Genomic DNA, 25,065 nt, shown 5'->3' on the forward strand with positions numbered 1-25,065 from the left:
AGCTAAGTAGATACGTCTTATGCATGGAGTTCATGAAAAATTTACAAAGGAGGTTAAAAAAAATTGGAGTGTTTTAAACAGTACTGTCCACAAGGAAAGCCTGACACTTCACACGATGTACAAAAAGCTGATTAGAAGAAACATAGATTTGCAACATTCCTGTTGTTGCAGTACGTTGATTGAACAACCTAAAAGTCTAAAGATCAATATGATGTATTGGTGGAATGCATCTTTAGAAAATTGCAAGGTGAAAATATACCAGTGTTGATTGCTTGACTATCTTCTGAGGAAATTCAACATCACCAGGGTAATTGGATGAGACAGTTCTGGCCCGCAGACAGATTAGCAAATTAAGAGTCTCTAACCTATGGCTCACAACTTTATTTCTAACAGAAAACATGAAGGGGTGTCCCCAAAACTTGTGCTTTTTTCTCTGTCTTCAGTGGCATGGCAGGGTGTAGTTGAAGACAATTGTAACAAGAACAAAACCAAAGGAAGAAATTATACTGGGATACCAAGGGGCAAGTCATGAATGCCTCATGGTCTAATGCATGTTCAAGCAACTCTGATTCAGCAACCGATAGTTAATGTTGTATTCAAACTTGTGCATACAAAGCATAGAGTTCCAGGTGACAATACTAGGAGAGAATTCCAGAGAGATTTGAGATGGAAAAGCTGTTTCTGGACACATGTCATGACTGAAGAAAGTAATAAAATGACTTTTGTTTTCCAATTGAGACTTGTCACCCTGCATCATACTGAATTTATTTTCTCACTATATAGAAAAATACAACATAATTTTCAGGAGGCAAGGAAGTATCTACAGAGAATGCTATTTTAATACTACCAGGAGATTCTGAAACAAGTGACACTTGCCCAACAGCTCCAGTAGTGATAGTAAAATAATGGAAAGGCAGCATCTGTGCAGAAGCCAGTCAGTCGACATTTCAGGTCTGAGGTCCTTCCTCGGGACTGGGTATTTCCAGCTTTTTCTGTTTTTGTTTTCAGACTTCCAGCATCTGCAGTATTTTGCTTTTTGTTTATGGGGAACTAGTGGGACTCTGTTTTGTATACATTATTAGCAGTTCATTGTGGTGATGTAGAAAGAGGTAAATCTTGTTCCAAAGATAGACAGGTCCCTGATTTGGTGGCACATATCAAGTTGTATTCCATCCTGTGTTACACCAGCAATTACTGACAGGTGAATATAGACTCCAGAAACAATCACTACCACAGTTGAGGGCTGCCATAACTGAGGGTTATTTGTTTGAGCTTTTGAAGAACATGAAGTAATTTCTTCAAATGTTTGTTTACAAATTAAACTTAAGAAATGCCAGCAATTCCAGTCAGAGGGCTGACACCTTCCACAGCTTAAGTTCTTGTGTTTAAAGTAAAGCTTTGAATCCTGTAGGAGGTGACTGATTTCATTTGCCACTTCCTTGTATGCAGTCCATCTGGGATGGGTGCCTTGTCCTCCTACAGTTGTCTTAGCCCTCCTGTTATCTTTTTATATATAATTCCTAACACTCTTAAGATTTCCTCATCCTTCCCTGGAAATGTTATCTCAGTATTGGGAAGCTAGCCTATCGTTTCCTCTGTAAGCACTAACAACAACAACTTGCATTTATAAAGCACCTTTAATGTAGTAAAACGTCCCAAGGCACTTCACAGGAGCGATTATCAAACAAAATTTGACACTGATCCACATAAAGAGATTTTAGGACAGGTAACCAAAAACTTGGTCAAAGAAGTGGGTTTTAAGGAGCGTCTTAAAGGTGAAAGATGTGGAGAGAGTTAGGGAGGGAATTCCAGAGCTTGGCACCTAAGCAGCTGAAGATACAGCCACCAATGGTGGAGCGATTAAAATTGGGGATGCGCAAGAGGCCAGAATTGCAAGAGCACAGAGATCTCGAAGGGTTGTAGGGCTGGAGGAGATTACAGAGATAGAGAGGGGCGAGGCCATGGAGCGTTTTGTGAACAAGGATGAGAATTTTAAGATCGAGGCGTTGACAGACCGGGAGCCAATGTAGATCTGCAAGCACAGGGGTGATGGGTGAACGGGACTTGGTGCGAATTAGGATACAGGCAGTAGAGTTTTGGATGAGCTGAAGTTTACGGAGGGTGCAAGTTATGTAGCGCCTTAACCTGCCGTCAAAGCATTTCACTATCACCATATACAGGAAGCTTTGTTATATCCGGCACTGACGGGACCGAGCTGTTGCCGATCTATCAAAACTGCCGGACATACCAGCGTTAATGTTGAAGCATACGGAGATTTGCAGCTCCGTATCTGGCAACAAACACTGTTGCTTAGCAACAGCTTCTAAACAGTCGGCCGTACCTTAGAAGCATCTCTGTAGCTTAGCAACAGCTTCAGAGAGACTTTGCAGAGCCTGACTGTTGAAAAAAAGCCACGAGAAGAAAAAAAACCTAACAAAACGGCTCCTGATTTCTGCCGGTAGATCGAGGTTTCCGGACATACAACCTCCGGATAAACCAAAGTTTCCTGTACAATGAATTACTTTGTTTGCAGTGATGGGCCTGTAGGCAAAACATTTTGTATCAACTTACTGGTAAGGAAGAGAAATTCACCCCATGTGCTATATTTAATGTGCTGGTTAATGCTTTTGTTTTAAATAGTGCAGACAGGAAATTAACACAAACACATAGGAGTTTAGTTCCCGTTACTGGCTAAGAGTCTAAAACAAATCCAACTGTTGGGGGGGTGGGGAAGGGAATAGAAGAAAGTGACCCCCGATCTAGTTTTGTCAGAAGCCATTTGCCAGCACATACTTTGAGAACCATAAAAATGCCAGGAATCATTACAAGAGATAGGGGACCAGCCCGAATAAAAAAAAACTCTTGGTAGCAACTTGGGTTTATGAAACAGGCAGCCTGAAGTAATGCGATACGGGATCCTTTACTAAAAGTTAAAATGTTCAAAAAGTATTGATTTGGGTGTGTGGGGGGGGGGGATGGGAGCCACACATGTTTCACTAACACATTGTGTATTCTATTTGTTTGTACATCAGTGACTAGTTGTTTATGGCATAAAGAAGTCATTTAAGATGTCTTGACCACTTGATAGCACCTCACCCTCAGGATCCTTCAGGGGTCCTACTGTTTCATTGACACCTGTTTGATATGAATATATAAGAATATATAAATGAGAGGATTCGATAGCTTACACAGCTTTGATCGTGTACTACACTGCCAGGAAGCAAACATGATATTATTGGCCTTCCACTGCCTCAGCAACCTTCCTCAGTGAATATGATGTTGACAAAAATTCAAGCCATAAGCTTATCCTTGCTGGAACAGGACCACAGAAGAGACCAAACACCAGGCTTATTTTTCACCCTCCCCCCATCCACATACATATATATGTCCAAATCTGCAGTAGGTTGGCAGTGCAGAATTTGTCTAATTCTCGTGTTGGAGGTCTGGGACTGGGTATTGAGTTACAATGGAGTAAATAAGGTGACAGAATAGACAATAAACCACTCAGTAGTCCACACATCATAGACTTCCCAGCTGTTCCTTATAATATGTAATGAAAAAGTGGAACACTACTTGACAGTAGGAAAACAACCGTAGACACCGAAGGGTCAGTATTGCTCTGTTGATTGATAGAATGTAGTGTTGTCAGAATAAGGTGTCTATACCCTACATGAAACCTGTACGGAATTGCAACATCTCAGGCGTTCAGACCAAAAGGTAGTTGCAGATAACGTTGGTCCCCTGAGTACATGTTATAACAAATACACCTTGATGATGCCCTACTATTTTGCATGCTGAGTAAGCATAGAAACCTAAGGCAGCAGCAAATATACTGGTAGGGAATGCATTTATTACCATACAAGCCTGCGGGTTACTGCATTCTGAATAAGCAGCAAAGTAGAGGTTCCATATGTTCCAGGAAATAAAATTGTGCACATCTTGGCAAATCACAACATCCAATTAGTCACAGTCTGATAAATTAATGGAGTGCTCTGACTGGATAATGGAAACCACATTACCAGTGCATTTGAGAGTTGGGAATTATAGCAAGTATAGAAGATATGCTTCCTAACAGTACACAGATCAGGTGTTCAGCTGTTCAGGTCTCAACATGATTTATCCTTTCATCATCACAAGTTCCAAGAAGGTAATACTCCCAGGAAAAGTACAACAGCAGTCTTCTGGGGTAGTCAAATAGAACAGAGAGTGAGCTGCTGAGAATTAGCAGATTATGACAAAAGTTGACAATAAGTAAGTACGTTTGGACACATTCTCTTGTTTAAAAGGAAGGGATGGTATAAATGTTGCAAGTTCAGACATCCATACAAACAATCTACAAAATGACCTAGGAATGTCCCCTGAAGCACATCATTCATTTGAATTACAGATCTGAAGTTTGAAATGCAGAACAAAATACCAAAACCACTTATGACCAGGCCCTAGGCCATTAAACTGGCAACTGAGCTAGGGAAACCAAACAATTACCAGATCAATTGTCAATTGCCAGAAACAGAGTTCAGAGGACATCCCCTCCAAACAAACCAACTACTTGCCACTTTATCATTGCCTTGCGTTAGCTGTCTTTGCGTATGTTCTTGTTCACCTCCACACTCCTCACAGTTTAGAAACAAGCCAGTTATAAGAGGCAGGGTTGTGTTTAATCCTCTAGAATTGTCAGATATAAGGATTTTTGTTTTGCTGGTTATGTAATTATGTATAAATTAGCTTGAGGGTTCAGTATTGTTCATAAGACTCTAGAAATGTGGTTACCTATGGCTGTATTAGAAGTGAAGAAGCATTCATTTCAAAGGGATGGGTAATGTTAGGCAGTGAAATGAAACATATCCTACAATTTATAACAATATAGTATAATCAAAAAAAGATCATGTATACAACCAGTGGGGAAGGACAGGAGTCAGAGTTAGTATTACTAATGTGAACTTGAGAGCAAAACTGCATGTTAAAATAAAGAAAACTAAGTCCAAATAACATTTCCAGCAGCAGCATACTTTCATTCTGGAGAAATGTTACCTTTCACTAGAATGATGGTAAAGGTAATGTATCCTCAACCCAGGCAGTCCCACCTCTCTGTGTCATATCTGTGGATCAGGACAGTGGCAAGTACAATGCAAATATAAGTGCTATGGAAAAAGTTCAAGAGAACCGAGATTCATGCTGGAATTCTGTTTTCAAAGGGAGACAACAAAATGCAGCCACCTAAATACAAGTGCCTGATGTCTGCGCGTTGTCACAGCTACTGCTCCATGTGGTGTAGGGAATTTTCCTGGATATGTCTCATGGATTTTATCAAATTCCTATGTATCTAGAGTATACTAATCACACCACTGTCGCCAATTCACAAGGGACAGTTTTCAGTAAGCAGCTAATGCGGGTCAGTCTCAGTGTCTATCTCCTCCATTGCTTTTCAATTTCCCTTGCTAATTTCATTCAGACAAGAGTATAATTGTGTCTATTTTGCTTGTAGGGGTGATTTTTATCATACCTCAGCTCATGGTTATTGTCAGGAGTGAAATTAACCTATATGGCTCAGAACACAGAGGAATTAATGTTGAGAAATCTGTCCCAAAACCTACTGTGCATATTGAGGTAAATTTACCGATACCACACTCTCAGCTCGAGCCTCACTCAAAGGGAGGGTAGGTAAGAGAATTGCTACCACAGTGCTGTAGCCCTATCTACGATCTGCATTCCCTTCAAGCACATCTTTTTGCTAGGGGTGCAATATCCAATGCTTCTCCTGCCCCTCCAGATCTGTTGAAACCCGAGATTCTAGTGTGTGTGCTACCCTTCAGTGCAAGTGGTGACACTGGTGTACTTTGCTGCCCGGGTCATGTTGTGTCCCACTGCTTCCTGCACACCATCTGTAAAGAGAGCAGAAGGTACATTATATGAGTCTATTACTGTAGTACACTGGCATTCACCATTTTGGTTTGAAAGTAATGATGCCGAAAACTGATGTTCTCAGTGTGACAGTGTTGAGCTATTCGATGTTAACTATTACACCTCTCAGGAGAAGGTAGCATAAATTTAGAACATGCCCACTCCCTCCTAACTCAACATGAGTGCTTCCCACTATCTTCGGAGTCTTTGTTCAAATGTTGTCTTGGGCTTGATTGTTTTGTTGCCCCCACTGGTAACACTGTGAGCCCTGTTGTTGAATGCCACCTTTAGACATTATTGGCAGGGTTCAGTTAATAAGACTCATGGAATGTTGCATTAGCTCCCCTGGCATACCAGTTAGAAGATGCCTTTTTTTAAGCCACTTTCATTGTAACATTTTTATACAATGATGTATGTGGCAATACACGGCTAAGCTTGGCTTATGATCATTGAAAACTGTGAATACAGTGTGTAGTAAAGCATCAACATCACCTTGGTCATGGTTATGACATCCCCATATCCTTCCATGCCCTTTGTTTTTCTGAGTCAATGATGACATATTCAGTAATCCAGGTCAAGGCAACCTAGACCTGAACTTGGTAATTAAGTTGATTTCTGGTCCCAAAACCTTCATTTTATTTGTTATGTATGTGATCAAGAAAGGTTGGCGAGATCTCAGTCAAAGACCTACTGGTTTCAATAAGTTGCAAATAGCCATTGCATGTACATTCAGATTTCCTCATTGCATAGCTATACATGCCGCCTACTCAGAGCTACTGGTGACTAACCAGCTCAGTAACTGCTTGAGAAGTGTGAAAATCAGCATCAGTACAGGTATAATTGTACCTTTGTAAGTAAATCAAATTATAATGAGGAAAGACACTGTTTCTCTGTCTGACTCTTTCTCTTTATTCCTCTTATGTATCAGCAACTAGAATCTCTGTCTCGCAACCACAAACAATTAGAGCATATACCTTTTCTGTCAACAAAACACAGGTGAGATAATTAGTTACCTTAAAAATTCAACTGGTGTTTTTAAATTTTACACTGAGTTAACATTAACGAGCAAAGATCCTTTCTCTCGCTCTCTCTCAGCTTAATATGTTTTCTGAAATGTATGGAACACAAAACAAAAGGTACTACAGGTGTGCAATTCATCATTTTTCTCTAAATATTACATAAACATAGACTCTCGGTTTAAAAAGACACACAATTAATTTACCTGAATAAGGCTTTTGACATTTGTCTTCTATCATTTCCTCAAATAATTTTGAAAAACAACTGAGCACATACTGCTAGAATATGAAGGAAAATATTCAATCAATACAGTTGGTAGAACGGTATTGCTGCATTTTTGGAAATAAGGTGAACTGCACATGCTCATACTTCACAACTCTGGGCAAAAATATCAAGTCCAAGACCAGGCTTTTGAGAGACGGTTGAGACTTCAAGTTAAAAATTTAATAAAGGCATTAAAAAACATAAAAGATGATTCAATCGATAAATCTAATGATGTTATTGTGAAATAAATATATATATATATAAATATATTTGTTTTAGAATTGCTTTAAACCCTCATTTTGTACAGTATAAACTTCAGTTGCTGAGGGGAATAATATACATGATTATTTTCAGAAAGCATTTTGAATGATTTGTGAAGTAAAACTAGGTATGAGTGCCGCAGAAACACTCACTGAAACAGTAGATATTACATAAAAGCAGTTTTATAAAACACTAAAAGTCCTATCACTGTGCCACTTACAGGGTTCATAGGTATTTGCAAAAAATACCGATACTTTTATAATCAGGTTTCACTAAGAACTGGTTTACATATAACTTTTCAATGGAACGCACACCCCATGTATAGGATTTAATATACTATAAATGTGTATCATTCATCCAGTGCACATCTGCTATGCACCAGATCTCACACTTGTTTACAGATGCAAAACACTCTTTTTGAAAAAAGAAAGCCAGTCATAGACCTCATAGACCTGGAATCTAAAATCTACAATCAGTTGCAACTACCCTCTGATTGACCTCAACAGTTCATAAGTGTTATTTTCATAAATAAATAGACGTTTTCATTATGAACAGCTAGCTTGAGCTAGTCATTTATTCAGCCATGTGGACTAGTGTACAGGCATCCATCTTGACTACTGCCTTGTGGGTAGCCCCCTACTAAACATACAGCGCCACCTAGTGTACCATTCTAGAATGACATGTTACTGATCATTACATCCCCCTTCCTTAGAGGTTAAACAAAATGAATATCAATCACTCATAACGACATAAACATCTTCACAACAGTCAACACATTTTCAAAGCTTTACTTTATGAACTCTAAGCTTTTCATTCTTTTATTATAGTTTTCTTTATACTCAAAGATTAAGTCTATCAGGCTTTTTTAGTTCACGTGTGGATCTTCTCAGCACAGGTAGGTCTGATGTGTTTTCATGAGAGCCTGTATGTGTGTTTGTGTTAGATTGTTCTGGTGGTGAGTGACAAGATTCAGTTGCGGCATTGTCATCAATTTGCTCTTGGATAGTTTCTTGTGTTTTTAGGAGGGAACGGCGGTTCCTCCTGAGAATCTGTCCTTCCTCAGTAGAGCTCACATGACTCATTGTGGGTGCTCGGGATAGTGCATCTGCTAACACTATGTATTTGCCTGGTGTGTAGATCAGTTCAAAGTCATATCTTTGCAGCTTCATCATGAGTCGTTGAATCCTTGGAGACATGTCATTCAGATTATTTTTTATGATGGCAACCAGTGGGCAGTAGTCTGTCTCAACTGTGAAGGTGGGAAGTCCATATATGTAGCCATGGAACTTTTCTGGTCCAACTACCAAGCCTAGACATTCCTTTTCAATCTGGGCGTATCGACACCCTGAATCAGTCATAGACCTGGAGGCATAGGCAACAGGCTTCCAATCTTCACCCTCTGCTTGTAGCAAGACCGCACCTAGGCCATCTTTTGATGCATCCGTTGACACTTTGATTCTCTTTGTTGGGTCAAAGAAGGTTAGTACAGGTGTGGTTGTCAGCACTGTTTTGAGGTTCATCCACTCTTGTTCATGTCTTTCTGTCCATGCGAACTCATTTGTTTTATGTAGCAGGTCTCGCAGACAGGCTGTCTTGGCTGACAAGTTAGGAATGAACTTTCCAATGAAGTTTATCATCCCCATGATGCGTAGCACTCCTTTTTTGTCAGTGGGTCGGGGCATTTTGAGTATGGCGTTTACTTTTTCCATATCTGGCTCTATTCCTTTACCAGATAGATTATCTCCTAGGAAAGTGACTTCCTGGACGCCAAACTGACACCTGGCTTTGTTGAGCTTCAGTCCATTCCGGCGTATGCTCTGTAGCAATTTAGTCAGTCTCTCATTGTGTTCTTTCAGTGTGGAGCCCCAGATGATTATGTCATCAACATAGACCCAAACTCCTTCAAGACCTTCAATTATGTGTTCCATCGCTCTATGAAAGATTTCAGATGCAGATATTATCCCCGAAAGGCATTCTGAGGAAACAATACCTGCCAAATGATGTGTTGAAGGTACAGTATTTGGTGCTCTCTTCATCCAGTTTTAGTTGCCAAAATCCTTGTGAGGCATCGAGCTTTGTGAAGTATCTGGCACCTGACATTTCACTGGTGATTTCTTCTCGCTTGGGAATCTGGTAGTGTTCATGTTTTATGTTTGCATTTAAGTCCTTTGGATCCATGCATACTCTTAGATCATTGTTCTTTTTCTTTACACATACCATGGAGTTAACCCAGTCTGTTGGCTCTTCGACTTTCCTGATGACTCCTAGAGTGGTCATTCTGTCCAGTTCGTTCTTGAGCCGGTCACGCAGGGGTGCTGGAACTCTCCGTGGAGCATGTACCACTGGCTGAGCATACTCCTTTAGCTGGATCTTGTAAGTGAATGGTAGAACTCCAAATCCTTTGAACACATCCTGGAAATTACTCACGACAGAATCCACTGAGTCATCTGGTCTGCTTATGGCACAGTTTATACGGTAGACTCTCTTGACCAGTTCTAAGTCCTCACAAGCTTTGTCACCTAGTAGTGAATCAAGTCCTTCAGCCACAACAGAAAACATGAGATGATGCACTTTGTCTTTGACTGTCACTTTAAGTCTGCATACACCTAAGCTATCTATTTTCTGTCCATTATAGTTCTTCAGTAGTACTGACTTTTTCTGTATTTTGGGCTTTTCTTTCATATTTTTAATGTCACTCATACTGATTAAGTTTGCTTTTGCCCCAGTGTCTAGTTTCAATGTAACTAATGCTCCATTTACCTGCAGTGACATCATCCATTTGTCCTCTTTTACTGCATTAACTTTATGTTCAGCATTGTCCATTCCTGAGGGCTGCACATTTTTGTATCCTTTTCGATATTGTCACATGACACCATTCCTACAAAAAAGTCTCACTTAAATCAGTGTCCTCAAATCATATTGACTTGTTGCCCTTTCTTTGTTTTTACTTTTGAAAAGCATTGTTTGGCAAAGTGATTCTTTCCATTACATTTTGTGCACATTTTCCCAAATGCAGGGCATTGTCTTGACTGGTGCTGGTAACCACAGCGTTTACAATTAAAAATTCCATCCTCCGATTGCTTTGCATTTCTGTTCTGCCCGTTTCTTCCCCTTGTAGGACACAGCACTGACAGCAGCACAGTCACTCATTACAGTCGCATCATTATTAATTTCACTGAAAGTCTTTGCGTACTGCCGAGCTAGCTCACTGACATGGCATATTTTCACAGCTTTCTCCAATGTTAGTTCAGTTTCTCTCAACAAACGTTCCCTGACTTTTTTATCATGAATACCAAACACAATCTGGTCACGAATCATAGATGATTTCAGTTCAGAGAAATTACATGTCTGTGCTTTCAGTTTCAGATCAGTCACAAAGCTATCAAAAGTCTCATTTTGCTGCTGTGTCCGTGAATGGAACACGTACCTCTCATAGGTCTCGTTCTTTTTGGGAGAACAATGTGTATCAAGCTTCTTTAGCACATCGTCCATTTTTTCTCTGTCCTCCTCTTGATCAAATACAAATGTATTAAATACCTCTATCGCCTGCGGGCCTGCAACCGTGAGCAGTAACGCTATTTTCCTTGCGTCTGGCATCGTACCGAACCCGATGGCAGCAATGTAGAGTTCGAATTGTTGTTTGAAAGTCCGCCAATTGCAGTCGACATTCCCCGTGAGTTTCAAACCCTCTGGTGGCTTCAAATTCACCATGTCGCGTTTCACAATATTCAGCAGATATTACCAATCCTGGTACCATGTTATGTTCATAAATAAATAGACGTTTTCATTATGAACAGCTAGCTTGAGCTAGTCATTTATTCAGCCATGTGGACTAGTGTACAGGCATCCATCTTGACTACTGCCTTGTGGGTAGCCCCCTACTAAACATACAGCTCCACCTAGTGTACCATTCTAGAATGACATGTTACTGATCATTACAATAAGTAAGTACAAAACCAGGATTTGTCCTTTTAGACCAGTTGCCTCGAAGGAACAGACCAGGTTGGGAACTAAATATCACAACTGTAACTGTACAACACCATGAGAGATCCTGCTAGTCTAACATAATGACAAGCAGCAAATTATACCCAGAAAATCATTCTTTGCATCAGGCTACTAATAAAAAGTTACAGCTTTGCTACCGCAATTTACAAAGTAGTTCAAACCCGTCTGGTATATTCCTCATTAACAGTTACCTCCCACCACCCTGTTGTAGTATCCTCTATTCAGCCCTTTCAGGAACATTGCAATTGTGCATCCTCGACTTTAATCGCCCCACCACTGGCGGCCGTGCTTTCAGCTACCTAGGCCCTAAAGCTTTGGAATTCCCTCCCTAAACCTCTCCACCTCTCGACCACTCTCTTCTCCATTAAGATGCTCCTTAAAACCGACCTGTGCAGCTCTGTATCAAATTTTGTTTGATAATTGTTCCTGTGAAGTGCCTAGGAATTGTTTACTATGTTAAAGGCGCTATATAAATGCAAGTTGTTGTTCATAGAGCCATAGAGTTATACAGCACAGAAAGAGGCCCTTCGGCCCATCGTATCCACGCCAGCCATCAAGCCCTGTCTATTCTAATCCCATTTTCCAGCACTTGTTCCATAGCCTTGTATGCTATGGTGTTTCAAGTGCTCATCTAAATGCTTCTTGAATGTTGTGAGGGCTCCTGCCTCTACCACCCTTTCAGGCAGTGAGTTCCAGATTCCAACCACCCTCTGGGTGAAAAAGTTTTCCCTCAAATCCCCTCTAAATCTCCTGCCCCTTACCTTGAAACTATGCCCCCTGGTTATTGACCCCTCTACTAAGGGGAAAAGTTCCTTTCTATCTACCCTATCTATGCCCCTCATGACTTTGTACACCTCAATCAGGTCCCCCCTCAGCCTTTTCTGCTCTAAGGAAAACAACCCCAGCCTGTCCAGTCTCTCTTCATAGCTGGAGCACTCCAGCCCAGGTAACATCCTGGTGAATCTCCTCTGCGCCTTCTCCAATGCAATCACATCCTTCCTATAGTGTGGCGACCAGAACTGCACACAGTATTCCAGCTGTGGCCTAACTAGCGTTTTATACAACTCCATCATAACCTCCCTGCTCTTACATTCTATGCCTCGGCTAATGAAGGCAAGTATCCCATATGCCTTTTTAACCACCTTATCTACCTGTCCTGTTGCCTTCAGGGATCTATGTACATGCACACCACGGTCCCTCTGATCCACTGTCCTTCCTAGGGTCCTACCATTCATTGTGTATTCCCTTGCCTTGTTAGTCCTCCCAAAATACATCACCTCACACTTTTCAGGGTTAAATTCCATTTGCCACTGTTCTGCCCATCTAACCAACCTGTCTATATCATCCTGTAGCCTGAGGCTTCCCTCCTCGCTATTTACCACTCCACCAATTTTTGTGTCATAATCTGCAAACTTACTGATCATACCATCTACATTCATATCCAAATCATTAATGTACACTACAAACAGCAAAGGACCCAGCACCGATCCCTGCGGTACACCACTGGACACAGGCTTCCAGTCACAAAAACAACCTTCAACCATCACGTAGAAACATAGAAGATAGGAGCAGGAGTAGGCCATTCGGCCCCTCGAGCCTGCTCTGCCATTTAATGAGATCATGGCTGATCATCCAAATTCAGTACCCTGTCCCTGCTTTCTCCCCATATCCCTTGATCCCTTTAGCCTTAAGAAATATATCTAACTCCTTCTTGAATATATTTAATGAATTGGCCTCAGCTGCCTTGTGTGGTAGAGAATTCCACAGGTTCACCACTCTCTGGGTGAAGAAATTCCTCCTCATCTCAGTCCTAAATGGCTTACCCCTTATTCTTAGACTGTGACCCCTGGTTCTGGACTCCCCCGCCATCGGGAATATCCTTCCTGCATCTAGTCTGTCTAGTCCTGTTAGAATTTTATAAGTTTCAATGAGATCCCCTCTCATTCTTCTAAACTCTAGCGAATATAAGCCTAATCGACCCAATCTCTCCTCATACGTCATTCCTGCCATCCCAGGTATCAGTCCGGTGAATCTTCGCTGCACTCCCTCCATGGCAAGAACATCCTTCCTCAGATAAGGTGACCAAAACTGCACACAATACTCAAGGTGTGGTCTCACCAAGGCCCTGTACAACTGCAGCAAGGCATCCTTCCTCCTGTACTCGAATCCTCTCGCTACGAATGCCAGCATACCATTTGCCTTCTTAACCGCCTGCTGCACCTGCATGCTTACCTTCAGCGACTGGAGCACAAGGACACCCAGGTCTCGTTGCACTTCCCCTTTTCCCAATCTATTGCCATTCAGATAATAATCTGTCTTCGTGTTTTTGCCACCGAAGTGGATAACCTTGCATTTATCCACATTCTACTGCATTTGCCATGCATCTGCCCAATCACCCAACCTGTCCAAATCATACTGGAGTTTCTCTGCATCCTCCTCACAGCACACACGCCCACCCAGCTTTGTGTCGTCTGCAAACTTGGAGATATTACATCTAGTTCCCTCATCTAGATCATTAATATATATTGTGAATAGCTGGGGTCCTAGCACCGAATCCTGCAGTACTCCACTAGTCACTGCCTGCCACTTGGAAAAAGACCCGTTTATTCCAACTCTTTGCTTCCTGTCTGCCAACCAGTTCTCTATCCAAGACAGTACCTTACCCCCAATCCCATGTGCCATAACTTTACACGCTAATCTCTTATGCGGGACCTTATCGAAAGCCTTCTGAAAGTCCAAATACACCACATCCACTGGTTCTCCCTTATCTATTCTACCAGTTACATCCTCAAAAAATTCCAGTAGATTAGTCAAGCATGATTTACCTTTTGTAAATCCATGTTGAATCTATCACCGTCTGCCTCCTGCCACTAAGCCAATTTTGGATCCAATGTGCCAAATTACCCTGGGCTCTTACCTTCTTGACCAGTCTCCCATTTGGGACTTTGTCAAAAGCCTTACTGAAGTCCATGTAGACTACATCAGCTGTACTACCCTCATCCACACACCTAGTCACCCCCTCGAAAAATTCAATCAAATTGGTTAGACATGATCTCCTCCTGACAAAGCCATGCTGACTATCCTTGATTAATCCTTGCCTCTCCAAGTGGAGATTAATTCTATCCCTCAGAATTTTTTCCAATAATTTCCCTACCACTGATGTTAGGCTCACTGGCCTGTAATTCCCTGGTTTATCCCCACTACCCTTCTTGAATGGTACTGCGTTAGCTGTTCTCCAGTCCTCTGGCACCTCCCCTTGTTGTTGAAAAAATACCAAAGTCCACGGAGTTCACCTACCACCATGCTGGTAGTCACATGGTGATAATGAAGTTGTTGACTACACCTAGCAACCAATCTCTATCAATTAGCCTACAACAGACACAAACAGGACACCAGAAAAATCCCAGTGGTGTTACCGAGCAACATATGATGGAAAAAGCCGGATTTACACGATATTCGGTTTTTCGATTTTTTTTTTGTCAAGGACTTCTCACTATTATCTATGGAATCACTTTCTTGAAACTCGTTGTGGAGCAAAATCACCCACTGTCTGGGGCGAATTTAAACTTACCCCTCAAAGCAAGTTTGATTCTGCAAAGAGTCACTGCAGCTGAACTATTCAGGCCCAGACTGCACTGCTCATTGTCGTCTTGTTCGGACAGGTCCCAATGCCACTGGGGTATGTGATTATTTTTTTTGGAAGGTGATAATAAAGTATGTTAAACTTGTGTTAAAAGTAGTCCTAATACAATACTGAGGGTTCCGAAACTCCAAATAGGTTATAATTTCCGAATTAATCCATTGAAAATGTCACTTGCACGCACTATCAGCAATTCGCAAATCAAGAAGGTAAATGCAAACTCCCTCCCAGGTACTGTGCAAACGGAGTAGGGTGTCAGTTCTAAGGTTATGACCATCATCACGACACACAGCGGGTCCCTAATTACCTCAATCTGGTTCCATTAACCTTTCACTTATCTCATTTCCAATAGCCCAAACCCCTGGTCATATATTAAAATGAGACTTTTGGGCGAATATTCCACTTACTGTAATAATACGGTGATGATTACACTTGAAGAATATTTTAAAGTGTAAAAGCAGCACGGCCAAATTCGCAAAAAAAAAGTGATCACGATCTGCGGGTCACACAAGCCACACAAAACCACACAGAAAAGCTCTTGGTTCCATTTGAACTCCAGCACGCTTCATCCAAGCATGTATTTTAGGGAATTTCAAATCACTTTCAGGATGAACCTCGCCTCTCGTTCTACTTTATCAATCGGGAGATTGTTACAATGCACATTACATGACCGTTTAAAGATTTCGGGAACTGTAATGGGGGGGGGGGGGGGGGAGGAGTCGCATCAGTTGCAGATTTCAAACTAGGAATCGAAAACTTAAAAAAAATAATTAGTGTTTTCTTTCGCGATCCCGAAGCTGTGAATATTATCTGCGCTGTGTGTGTTCTGTGCAATCTGGTTAAGGCGCCAACGTGAAGATGAATCAGTGAGTGTTGTGACTGCTGGATCAGGGCGCGTTACAGGGAGAACACAGCTCAATCACACTGACGTCAGCCGGCTGTGTGGGGAAACACGCAAACTTTGGAGAGAAAATAACCCGCCGGCACCCTGGAAATAAACCAGGCATTGCCATCTTTACATTGGCTGCTCGCTCCGTGTGTGTCTGGACTGTATTTAAGGACATGAGATTCTTCCACTGACACTGATCAGGTATAGAATGGAAATCGGCTGCTAATGGTTTCAACCGCGTTTACGTCATCTCCTGGAGCCCATTCATATCTGTAAAATGCAGAAATAGTAAACAATCTACCAAAGCGTGCAAGTTCCATATTTGACATAATTATTTAGATGGAATAAACCGAGACATTCTGCTATGAAATGCAGCTTTTACAGTCCCCGCAAACACAGACACACCTCGAATTGGGTAGACAGTCGGCATTCCACTCTTTCCATGATATGAATTTAAAGATTTTTTTTTATTAAGTGAAGGTGCCGTCCTGACCCCCAAAGACTCCACGACCTCCCACACGAGTGCAGCTGTCTTTTCTGTTATTTAACAGGATTGCCGCTGAGGCAAACGCGGTCCAAGTGTACGAGGTGGTACCTTTCTACTATCGGACCTTACTATACTATCTGCTCCGGTATAGAAGTGTCTCCTTTACTTGCACTCTTACATTCCGCGTATAAAAGGGGAGTTCACTTGGGGAACACTTTCCCAACTTCTTTTTTCATTTTCCCGAAATTGTTATCTCTGACCACAAGACCCCGGCCGCCGAAAACAAAGCAATCAGAGCAAATCTCTGGTTAAATTCTTAGATCAGTGAAACGGGCAGTAAACTTACCCTGGAAGACATCAACAGTTGTATTTGATATGGTGAGAATCCGTGTTATATCTACTAACTTTTTACATGATTTAGAAGATTTGGGGATGTGTGCAGTTGATGCCTAAAAGATGACAAAACCTTTGCATGAAATGATTGCGGGTTCTGTTACAGTAGCTCACCTAAACTCGGGCTGGAAATCCGGCTTCAATCCGTAAAAGGAGGTGGAGAGAGTCAGAAGCCACAGAGGGTTGTACTTTCCATCTTCACATTCCAAGTAGGGCGCCGACCACTTGATGTGAGTTTTATCAACCAGATACCTCATGCCTCTCTTCCGCATGGAGGAATGCATCGATCTCAGATCGTCCATTAACAACCTCCTGTGAAGATCAGAAGCTGGAAAACGCTGCTGTTTGAGTCGGTTGAACCACTCGGTCTCGGCAGTGAGGTTGGCCAGGTGACGGGCGGTGAGAGACAGATCTTGCAGGAAGATCTGGTTGTCTATCCTGGTGGCCTGCAGAAACACCTGAGGAGGGGAAGTGAACGGCTGAACATCGAAAGTCACCACCGCTCGATGGACTTTGGGGTCGCCCTCTAGAATACTTCTCACCAGAGCATGATACCACTCAATATCCTCCTTAATGGTCATCTCCCGCACCCCGTTGGTTTGTAAGATCATATTTAAGAAATTGCTGGCATGGACAACGGTGTCCATGGCACTGTGCAGTGATGGGTGTATGTTCAGTGCGTGAGAGACCTCATTCAAATTTGACAATTGGTACCTCTTAGTACAGTTAGCATAGCCAAGCTTGGAAGGATCCCCAGTATGAAGGAAAGCCCAGACAGGAGTGGGCAGACTGTCATGTTGTTGATGTGTGCTGCTGCTGCCGCCGCTCTCGGAAGATCTGATCGCATCTGATGGCTTCGGGGACTCGTGGGTGTTGATGTGTCTGTTGTAAATAGGTTGCTTCTCATATTTGCCCACTTTCTCCCTCTGTTGCGCGGAATGTCCGCCCAAACCGTGGCTGGATCCAATGATGAATCCTATCTGGATCTGTAGGACCAAAGAAAGCAAGAAACCAGCCATCTCGTCTGCCAAGTCGTTCCCGGTTAAGTCAGTTTATGGCGGCAAAACGAATCTGGAAACGGGTACTAAAATGCATATATATATTCCCCCCTAAACAGTTCAAAATAAACGCATCCTCCTGCGCTGATATGTCAACACACGGGCTCAGGTCTATAAATACGCACACGACGGACCAGATCAGTGCAGGTCACCCCGTATCTCTCAGTGATGCTATAGTTAGCCGCTTACGTCTCCATCCCAACCGCTTGCCTTGCTGGCTTTTTAATGTTCTTCTTTAGCTTCTAAAGATCTCCGCGGCAAGAAATGACTCAGGGCAGAAGTGGTTTCCGTCCTGGTGACTTTTTTTTTCCTCTTCCCCCACCCCCCTCCCGCCCCCCATCGTCTCCCGGAGTATCAATTGTAGAAGACTTTGCAGCAGGGTAGGCAATGCCAGCTCGGAATAAGTGCAGCTCGCCACTGGCTGTGAGGAGGAGGGAGCGAGGGGAGGGTTAACGCCAGGACGCGGCATTCATTCCACACTTTCTCTTTTTTTTTCTCTCCCAACAAGACAACTCCACCCTCTCTCTCTCTCTCTCTCCGCCAGGCGCCACGGCCGAGCACAGCCACAGTCTGACTCGCTGCCCCGCCAACACCCGCCCCCTCCCCACCGCCGTTGTGATTGGCTGCCAGCGGCGTCGCCGGCACTTGCCCGTCTCCGGTTGGTGCAGGCGCCTGTCAATCAGCGGCGGCCCGCCAATCACTAGGGCGCCGGGGGCGGGGCTGGCTCGCTGCCGCCGGTCTGACTTCCCCCAACGCACAAACAATGTGAGCGGCGCCTTCGTGTGCGGTGTAGCGACAAGGCAGAGAGCGGCCGATCGCCGGCTGCTGGCTGGGCTCAGCGTCTCACCGTGGAGCCTCCGTGCGGTGTGAATCCGGCTTGATCTTAATCTTTCGTGCAAGCGTCTTTCACACTGGAAACAAAATGCAGCCCAGCCGAGCCCCCCTCCCCCCTCCCGCAGTGTTTGAGATATGCCGCCCAGCACGTTATTATCCTGAATAATTTAAGCACGAAGTTGTGTCTTTTTTATATATAAAATGCTGACGGGCGGCAACATTGTTGTCAGAGCGGCTGCAGTGGTTGCCCTGCTCGGTGCTGAAAGAACAGCGCGCTTCGAGCGCGATCCGGAGCCTTCACTTGCGAGCTGGAAGGCTCGTTCTGTAGCGAGTCTTTTGAATGCGAGCGTTGCAACAAAAAAGTGATAGTTCTGGCGCTGCTCATTTCTTGTCTAATCAGGAAGCAAATCTGTTCAGAGAGATGGAAAATATCGACCATAAGCGATCACTCAAATTCATCAGGTTGCCTAAGAAATGTAACTTTGCTTTCCCCAGTGATAGGAAATCAGTCGTAATGACGTTTCTTTTAAGCTGATAAAATGTTTCAGCTAAACGATACACTTTGGTAAATCGGCTTCGATTATTACATTTATGTAGTGCATTTGAAAAAGTGTCATTGCAAAATGGTCACAAAAACATGCTAATTTGAGACTATTAAAGCATTACAGTTTGTTCACGTAGGTTTAAACAAAAGCGCATTGATTTAATATTACACAGAGCAATGGTTATTAAAACCATTTGGGAATTTAAGCCCACAGTAGTTAATTCAGCTGTTATGTGTATCTGATCCTAAAAAGCACTAGTGGATGTAGGCTGCAAAACAACAGGGCTTTTATTTTCTGGAATATGCGCAGTCAGGCAGATAGTAAAAGTTTTTAACACTCTAATGTACGTTAAGTACCTTAAGTGACATTCATTTCCTTAGACAAAGGACAGTTCAGGGCACAAAATTCCTACGATTTGAAACGAAGTGGGATGCTCATTCAAAGGGCCAGGGAACGGCTGGCGGCGAAGATTGAAATCTTGTGTTACGAAGTGGCAGGTTACGTGATGCTCTTCAGATGCTGGAGGTGAAGAGAACATTTTTGGGGCACTGTATAAGGAAACTGATCCCGCGTTTGACTCAATCTAGAAATGGCTCTGTTTATAAATCTAGATTTAGATAAATGCAAGTTGTACCATCACATCATCCGGTAAGCATGATACCCTTGACATTCAATGGCATTACCATCGTCAAATTCCCCAGCGTCAATATCCTGAAGGTCACCATTGACCAGAAACTTAACTAGATAGATCAGCCACATAACAACATGCAACATTCCTACATTACAACAGTGACTACACTTCATTGGCTGTAAGGTGCTTTGGGACATCCTGAGGTCATGAAATACGTTATATAAACGCAAGTCTACATAATTACTGTGGCTACAAGAGCAGGGCTGTATATTCTGAGGTGAGTGACTCACCTCCTGACTCCCCAAAGTCTTTCCACCACCTACAAGGCACAAGTAAGGAGTGTGATGGAATACTCTCCACTTGCCTGGATGATTAATCGCAGCTCTAACAGCACTTAAGAAGCTCAACGCCACCCAGGACAAAGCAGCCCGCTTGATCAGCAGCCCATTCATCACCTTAAACATTCACTCCCTCCACCACCGGCACAATGTGGCTGCAATGTGTACCAACTACAAGATGCACTGCAGCAACTCGCCAAGGCTTCTTTGATAGCACCTTCCAAACCCGTGACCTCTATCACCTAGAAGGACGAGGGCAGCGGGCACATGGGAACACCACCACCTCCAAGTTCCCCTCCAAGTCACACACCATCCTGACTTGGAAATATATTGTCATTCCTTCATCGTCGCTGGATCAAAATCCTGGATCTTCCTACCTAACAGCACTGTGGGAGTACCTTCACCACACGGACTGCAGCGGTTCAAGAAGGCGGCTCACCACCACCTTCTCAAAGGCAATTAGGGATGGACAAGAAATGCTGGCCTTGCCAGTGACGCACACATCCCATGAAAGAATAAATTAAAAAAAGCAGCCTAGCTTCAACAGAATATTGAATGCTATAACTGGGCACTGCCACCATTTACATTTGTCCTGTCTAACTGCAAATTGTTTTTCAACAAGTTTGCAAACTCCGCTTACAACAGATGTTTCCTTTGTGAAAAATAGTTTACAATTGAGCAGCCAGGACACATGTATGCAGCAGCTAGAACGTTGCTCTGAACATATTTCAATGTTTAGGTGCAGGCAGTTTCTGCTCACATTGTGTGTTCAGATACTGAATGCCTGTGGTGGTAAGCACCAATCTGAAAACATATTCGATTCCAAGGAATTTATTTTAAATGCTTGAAAAAATCCTGTGTTTTAAAGTATCCCTTGCTATCTGCATTCCCTGGGCAAGGGGATTCCCCGGAGATCTTCTCCCAGACCTCCAGCGAAACCAGCAGCTTGGAAATCTGTGGACTGTACCAGAGAAGCCCTCAGTCTGATTGGCCCAGATTTTACTGTATCTAATGGTGTCTGCCATTAGTTAGACTTGCCCTTCCAGATTCAGATTTTTTAAATTTTGCATGCCAAGTTACTGAAAGTGCGAACTGATAATGTCGTAATGAGGGAAACAGGGCATCTGGGACCTGAGTGAAGAGGGCAAGCAACTGTGTATTTCCTTAACCAATTAGATTGAAGAATTGTGAAGTAAACAGCACAAGGACTGTGCAGGAAGTTTACATTAGAGTGGGTGAATTCAATGTCAAATCAGGAACAGAGAGAGAGAAAGAGACAGAAAGAAAAAGTTTTTTGACATTTTTAAAATCTCCAAAAACAATTAATACCTGAAAGAATGAGACTCCACACTTGTAATAGTTAATGTTCAGTAACAGAGAGATTGATTGGCAGTAATTAAGACTTATCACATCGTTAAAAGGCTACTTAGACTTGAAATGACTTGACTTAACTTTCTGTGGTGAGTTTAGTTTGTATAAGCTGCACAAATACAACAACTTCACGCCATTCAATGCATTTCAATAATGAGGCAGACAGCGAGATGACATTTTTGCAAAGCTAATGGCAGAGCAACGCAACTCAGAGAGCAACTTTTGGATATCTGCATGTAACCATGTATCTGCCCCTCGCCTGAAGTTGCTGTAGCATTTATGCATAAATAAGGTCAAGCGCCATTTGACTCACCATCATTTTGACAGCAAAATCTGGTCCATTATCTTCCTTTCTTTAGTGAGGCACCATTAATGGCTCCCCATGATGGCACAACTAACATGACAAATTCAAATAAAATACACCGTGTAGCCTCTAGTTGAGTGGTGTTATATATTTTGTTTTGTGCTCCAGTTTGGAAACAGCAGTATCTGGTTATTGTTGGTATGCGTGTATGTGTGTTGCTCAATAAAAAGAGACAGATAATATTACCAGTAGAAAAATTACAAGTGCAAAAATAAATCTCGTGCAGGTTAACTAACTAACTAACCTTCAGTAATTGAGCATTACATGGTATAGGTTTTAGGTTTTTTTCCAGCCCTGCTTCTTCACCACCACCATATTCCCCCTCTCCTCTTTTTGCAATGTAAGTCACGGCTACCTCACTCCTGATAATTAGTGCCAATCCAGTGGACTGGGAGAGCTATAAAAAGTAGCAAAGGGATACAAAGAAAATAATAAGAGGTGCAAAATAGAGAATATGGGAAAAAGATCTCAAAAATAAATCAAAGCTAACAGCAAAAGTTGTTATAAATATATTGAGAAACAGTGGTAAATGGGAATGTGGGCACACTAAGTACAGATGTAGGCAAGACCATAATGGAGAATAATGAAATGGCAGACTTGTTAAATGAGTACTTTGTATCCATTTTCACAGTGGAGGAAGAGGACAAAATACTAGAGGTACAAGGGAACCTAAAAATAAATGAGCAGGAGGAACTTAGTGGATTTTATAATAATTACAAATAGTAATGGAGAAAATAATGGACTTAAGAGACAAATTTCCAGGAACAGATGATTTCCACCCCAGATTATTAAAAGAAATAGGTGAGGAAATTCCATATGCATTAGTCATTATTTTCCAAAGGTCTATAGACTCAGGAATTGTGCCTTTTGTTTGGAAAATTGCAAATGTCACTCCATTATTTAAGAAGGGGTGGAATGAAAAATGTGGTAACTACTGACCTGCCAGTTTAACATCAGTTGTAGAGAAGTTACTGGAATCTATCATCAGAGATAGAGTGACTAAGCATTTGGAAAAGTATGAAGAGATCAAAGAAAGTTAGTGTGGATTTGTGAAGGATAGGTCGTGTCTGACTAATCTAGTTGAATTTTTTAAGGAGGTCATTAGCATGGTGGATATAGAAATATCTATGGATGTTGTCTATATGGACTTACAAAAGGCATTTGATAAGGTTCCACACAAGAAATTATTAGCAAAAATGAAAGTGCATGGAATGGGAGGTAACCTTGTGACATGGGTTGGTAATTGATTGGTAGGTAGGAGACCGAGTAGGGATAAAAGGAATTGGCGGGATGTGACAAGTGGTCACCAGGGATCTGTGCTGGGCCTCAGCTGTTCACCATATATATAAATGACTTGGATGAAGGAATAAAGAATTGCATATACAAGCTTGCAGAGTTAGGAGGCACAGTAAGTTGTGTAGATGAAAGCAAGAAGTTACAAAGAAGGGATATAGACAGACTAAGTGAGTGGGCACAACTATGGCTGATGGAGTTCAATGTGGGGAAGTGTGAGGTCACCTACCTTGGATCCAATAAAGACAAAACAGAATATTTTCTTAATGGTGAGAGATTAGGAGTTGTGGAGAAGCAAAAAGATTTCAGTGTCCATGTACACAAATGACTATAAGCTAATGCACAGGTACAAAAAGTAAATAAAAAGGCTAATGGAATCTTAGCCTTCATCTCAAGGGGGCTGGAATACAAAGGGGAGGAAGTGATGTTTCAGTTGAAGAGAGTCTTAGTCAGACCCCATCTGGAGTACTGTGTTCAGTTTTGGGCACCAAACCTTAGGAAAGAGCCTTTGTTTTTTGTTTCTTAACCTGTTCCATTACCATCTCCTTTTGCCTTGAATATCTCTTAATATCTCTTAATCTCTCCCACCTTCCATCCTATCACAGACCTTCCCTCTTGTTCTTTCATCCCCTCTCCCCTTTCGCAGCCTCTTCACTTGCTTAAAAATCTGTTCCGTTTCCTGCTTTTTTCCAGTTCTGACAAAAGGTCATCGACCTGAAACGTTAACCCTGTTTCTCTCTCCACAGATGCTGCCTGACCTGCTGAGTTTCTCCAGCATTTTCTGTTTTTATCTTAGGAAAGATATAGTGGCCTTGGAGAGGTACAGCACGGATTCACCAGAATGTTACTGGAGCTTAAAGGGTTACATTATAAGGACAGTGTTGCATAAACTTGATTTGTATACCTTTGAGTTTAGAGGGTTGAGGGGTGATCTAATCACAGTATTTAAAATAATAAAGAGATTTAGGGTAGATACATGAAACTATTTCCTCTGGTGGGGAATCCAGAACAAGGGGGCATAATCTGAAAATTAGAGCTAGGCCAGTTGAACGTGAAATCAGGAAGCACTTTTTCACACAAAGGGTAGTGGAAATCTGAAACTCACCTCCCCAAAAGACTGTGGATTGAAATTTTCAATACCGAGATTGATAGATTCCTGTTAAGTAAGGGTATCAATGGATACGGAGCAAAGGCATGTAAATGAAGTAAATAAATCAGCCCTGATCTAATTGAATGGTGCAACAGGCTTAAGGGGCTGAATGGCCTACTCATGTACCGATAGCAACCATAATGTCAGATCATGGTCATTGTTTCCATTACGTGTGCATTTGACACATTTTCAGGGAAAAAAAAGCAGCAGGCAAGTATTACAATAGTATGGTGGATCTATTAATCTAATCTCTTGGCTTTATTCTGTAAATTATGAAAATAACGGGTTGTTATAAATGTTACACCATAGATTTTCATTGTTGAAAGTTACACAATTAAGATAAACTGCAGACAGTATTTGTGAAATTATTGGAATATCTGACTGCTAATATGCTGGTCAAGTGTTCAAAAGTATAACTGGATCTCAACAAATAGCTGAATGTCACCACCACCATCAAAAGATTATTCCTTCTGATCTTTTTTTCCTATTTGTATCTGATTTATGCCTTAAAAACAAATGCCTTTATTAGCGTTGGTTTAAAAAAGGTGTTTTTTTTTTACTGTAAATCTAATTCAGTCCATTAAAGACAAAAATCAAAGCTACAACATTTGTGGAAAAGCTGAT

The 25,065-nt window shown here is 42.1% G+C and overlaps 1 protein-coding gene across 1 annotated transcript in view; it reads right to left on the reverse strand.

The window, feature by feature from the left end:
• gpr158a (G protein-coupled receptor 158a) overlaps positions 1-18,231 on the reverse strand; it is a 702,414-nt gene extending 684,183 nt beyond the window's left edge. The window contains 1 exon segment of the mRNA XM_085987742.1: positions 16,972-18,231. Within this exon segment, the coding sequence (XP_085843868.1) occupies positions 16,972-17,876 (905 nt within the window). The 5' untranslated portion in view covers positions 17,877-18,231.
• Between the last annotated feature and the right edge of the window lie 6,834 nt (positions 18,232-25,065).

The sequence above is a fragment of the Somniosus microcephalus genome, chromosome 5, assembly GCF_052327205.1.
Source record: "Somniosus microcephalus isolate GS21.2 chromosome 5, FLI_Smic_1.0, whole genome shotgun sequence".
Taxonomy (NCBI): Eukaryota; Metazoa; Chordata; class Chondrichthyes; order Squaliformes; family Somniosidae; genus Somniosus; species Somniosus microcephalus.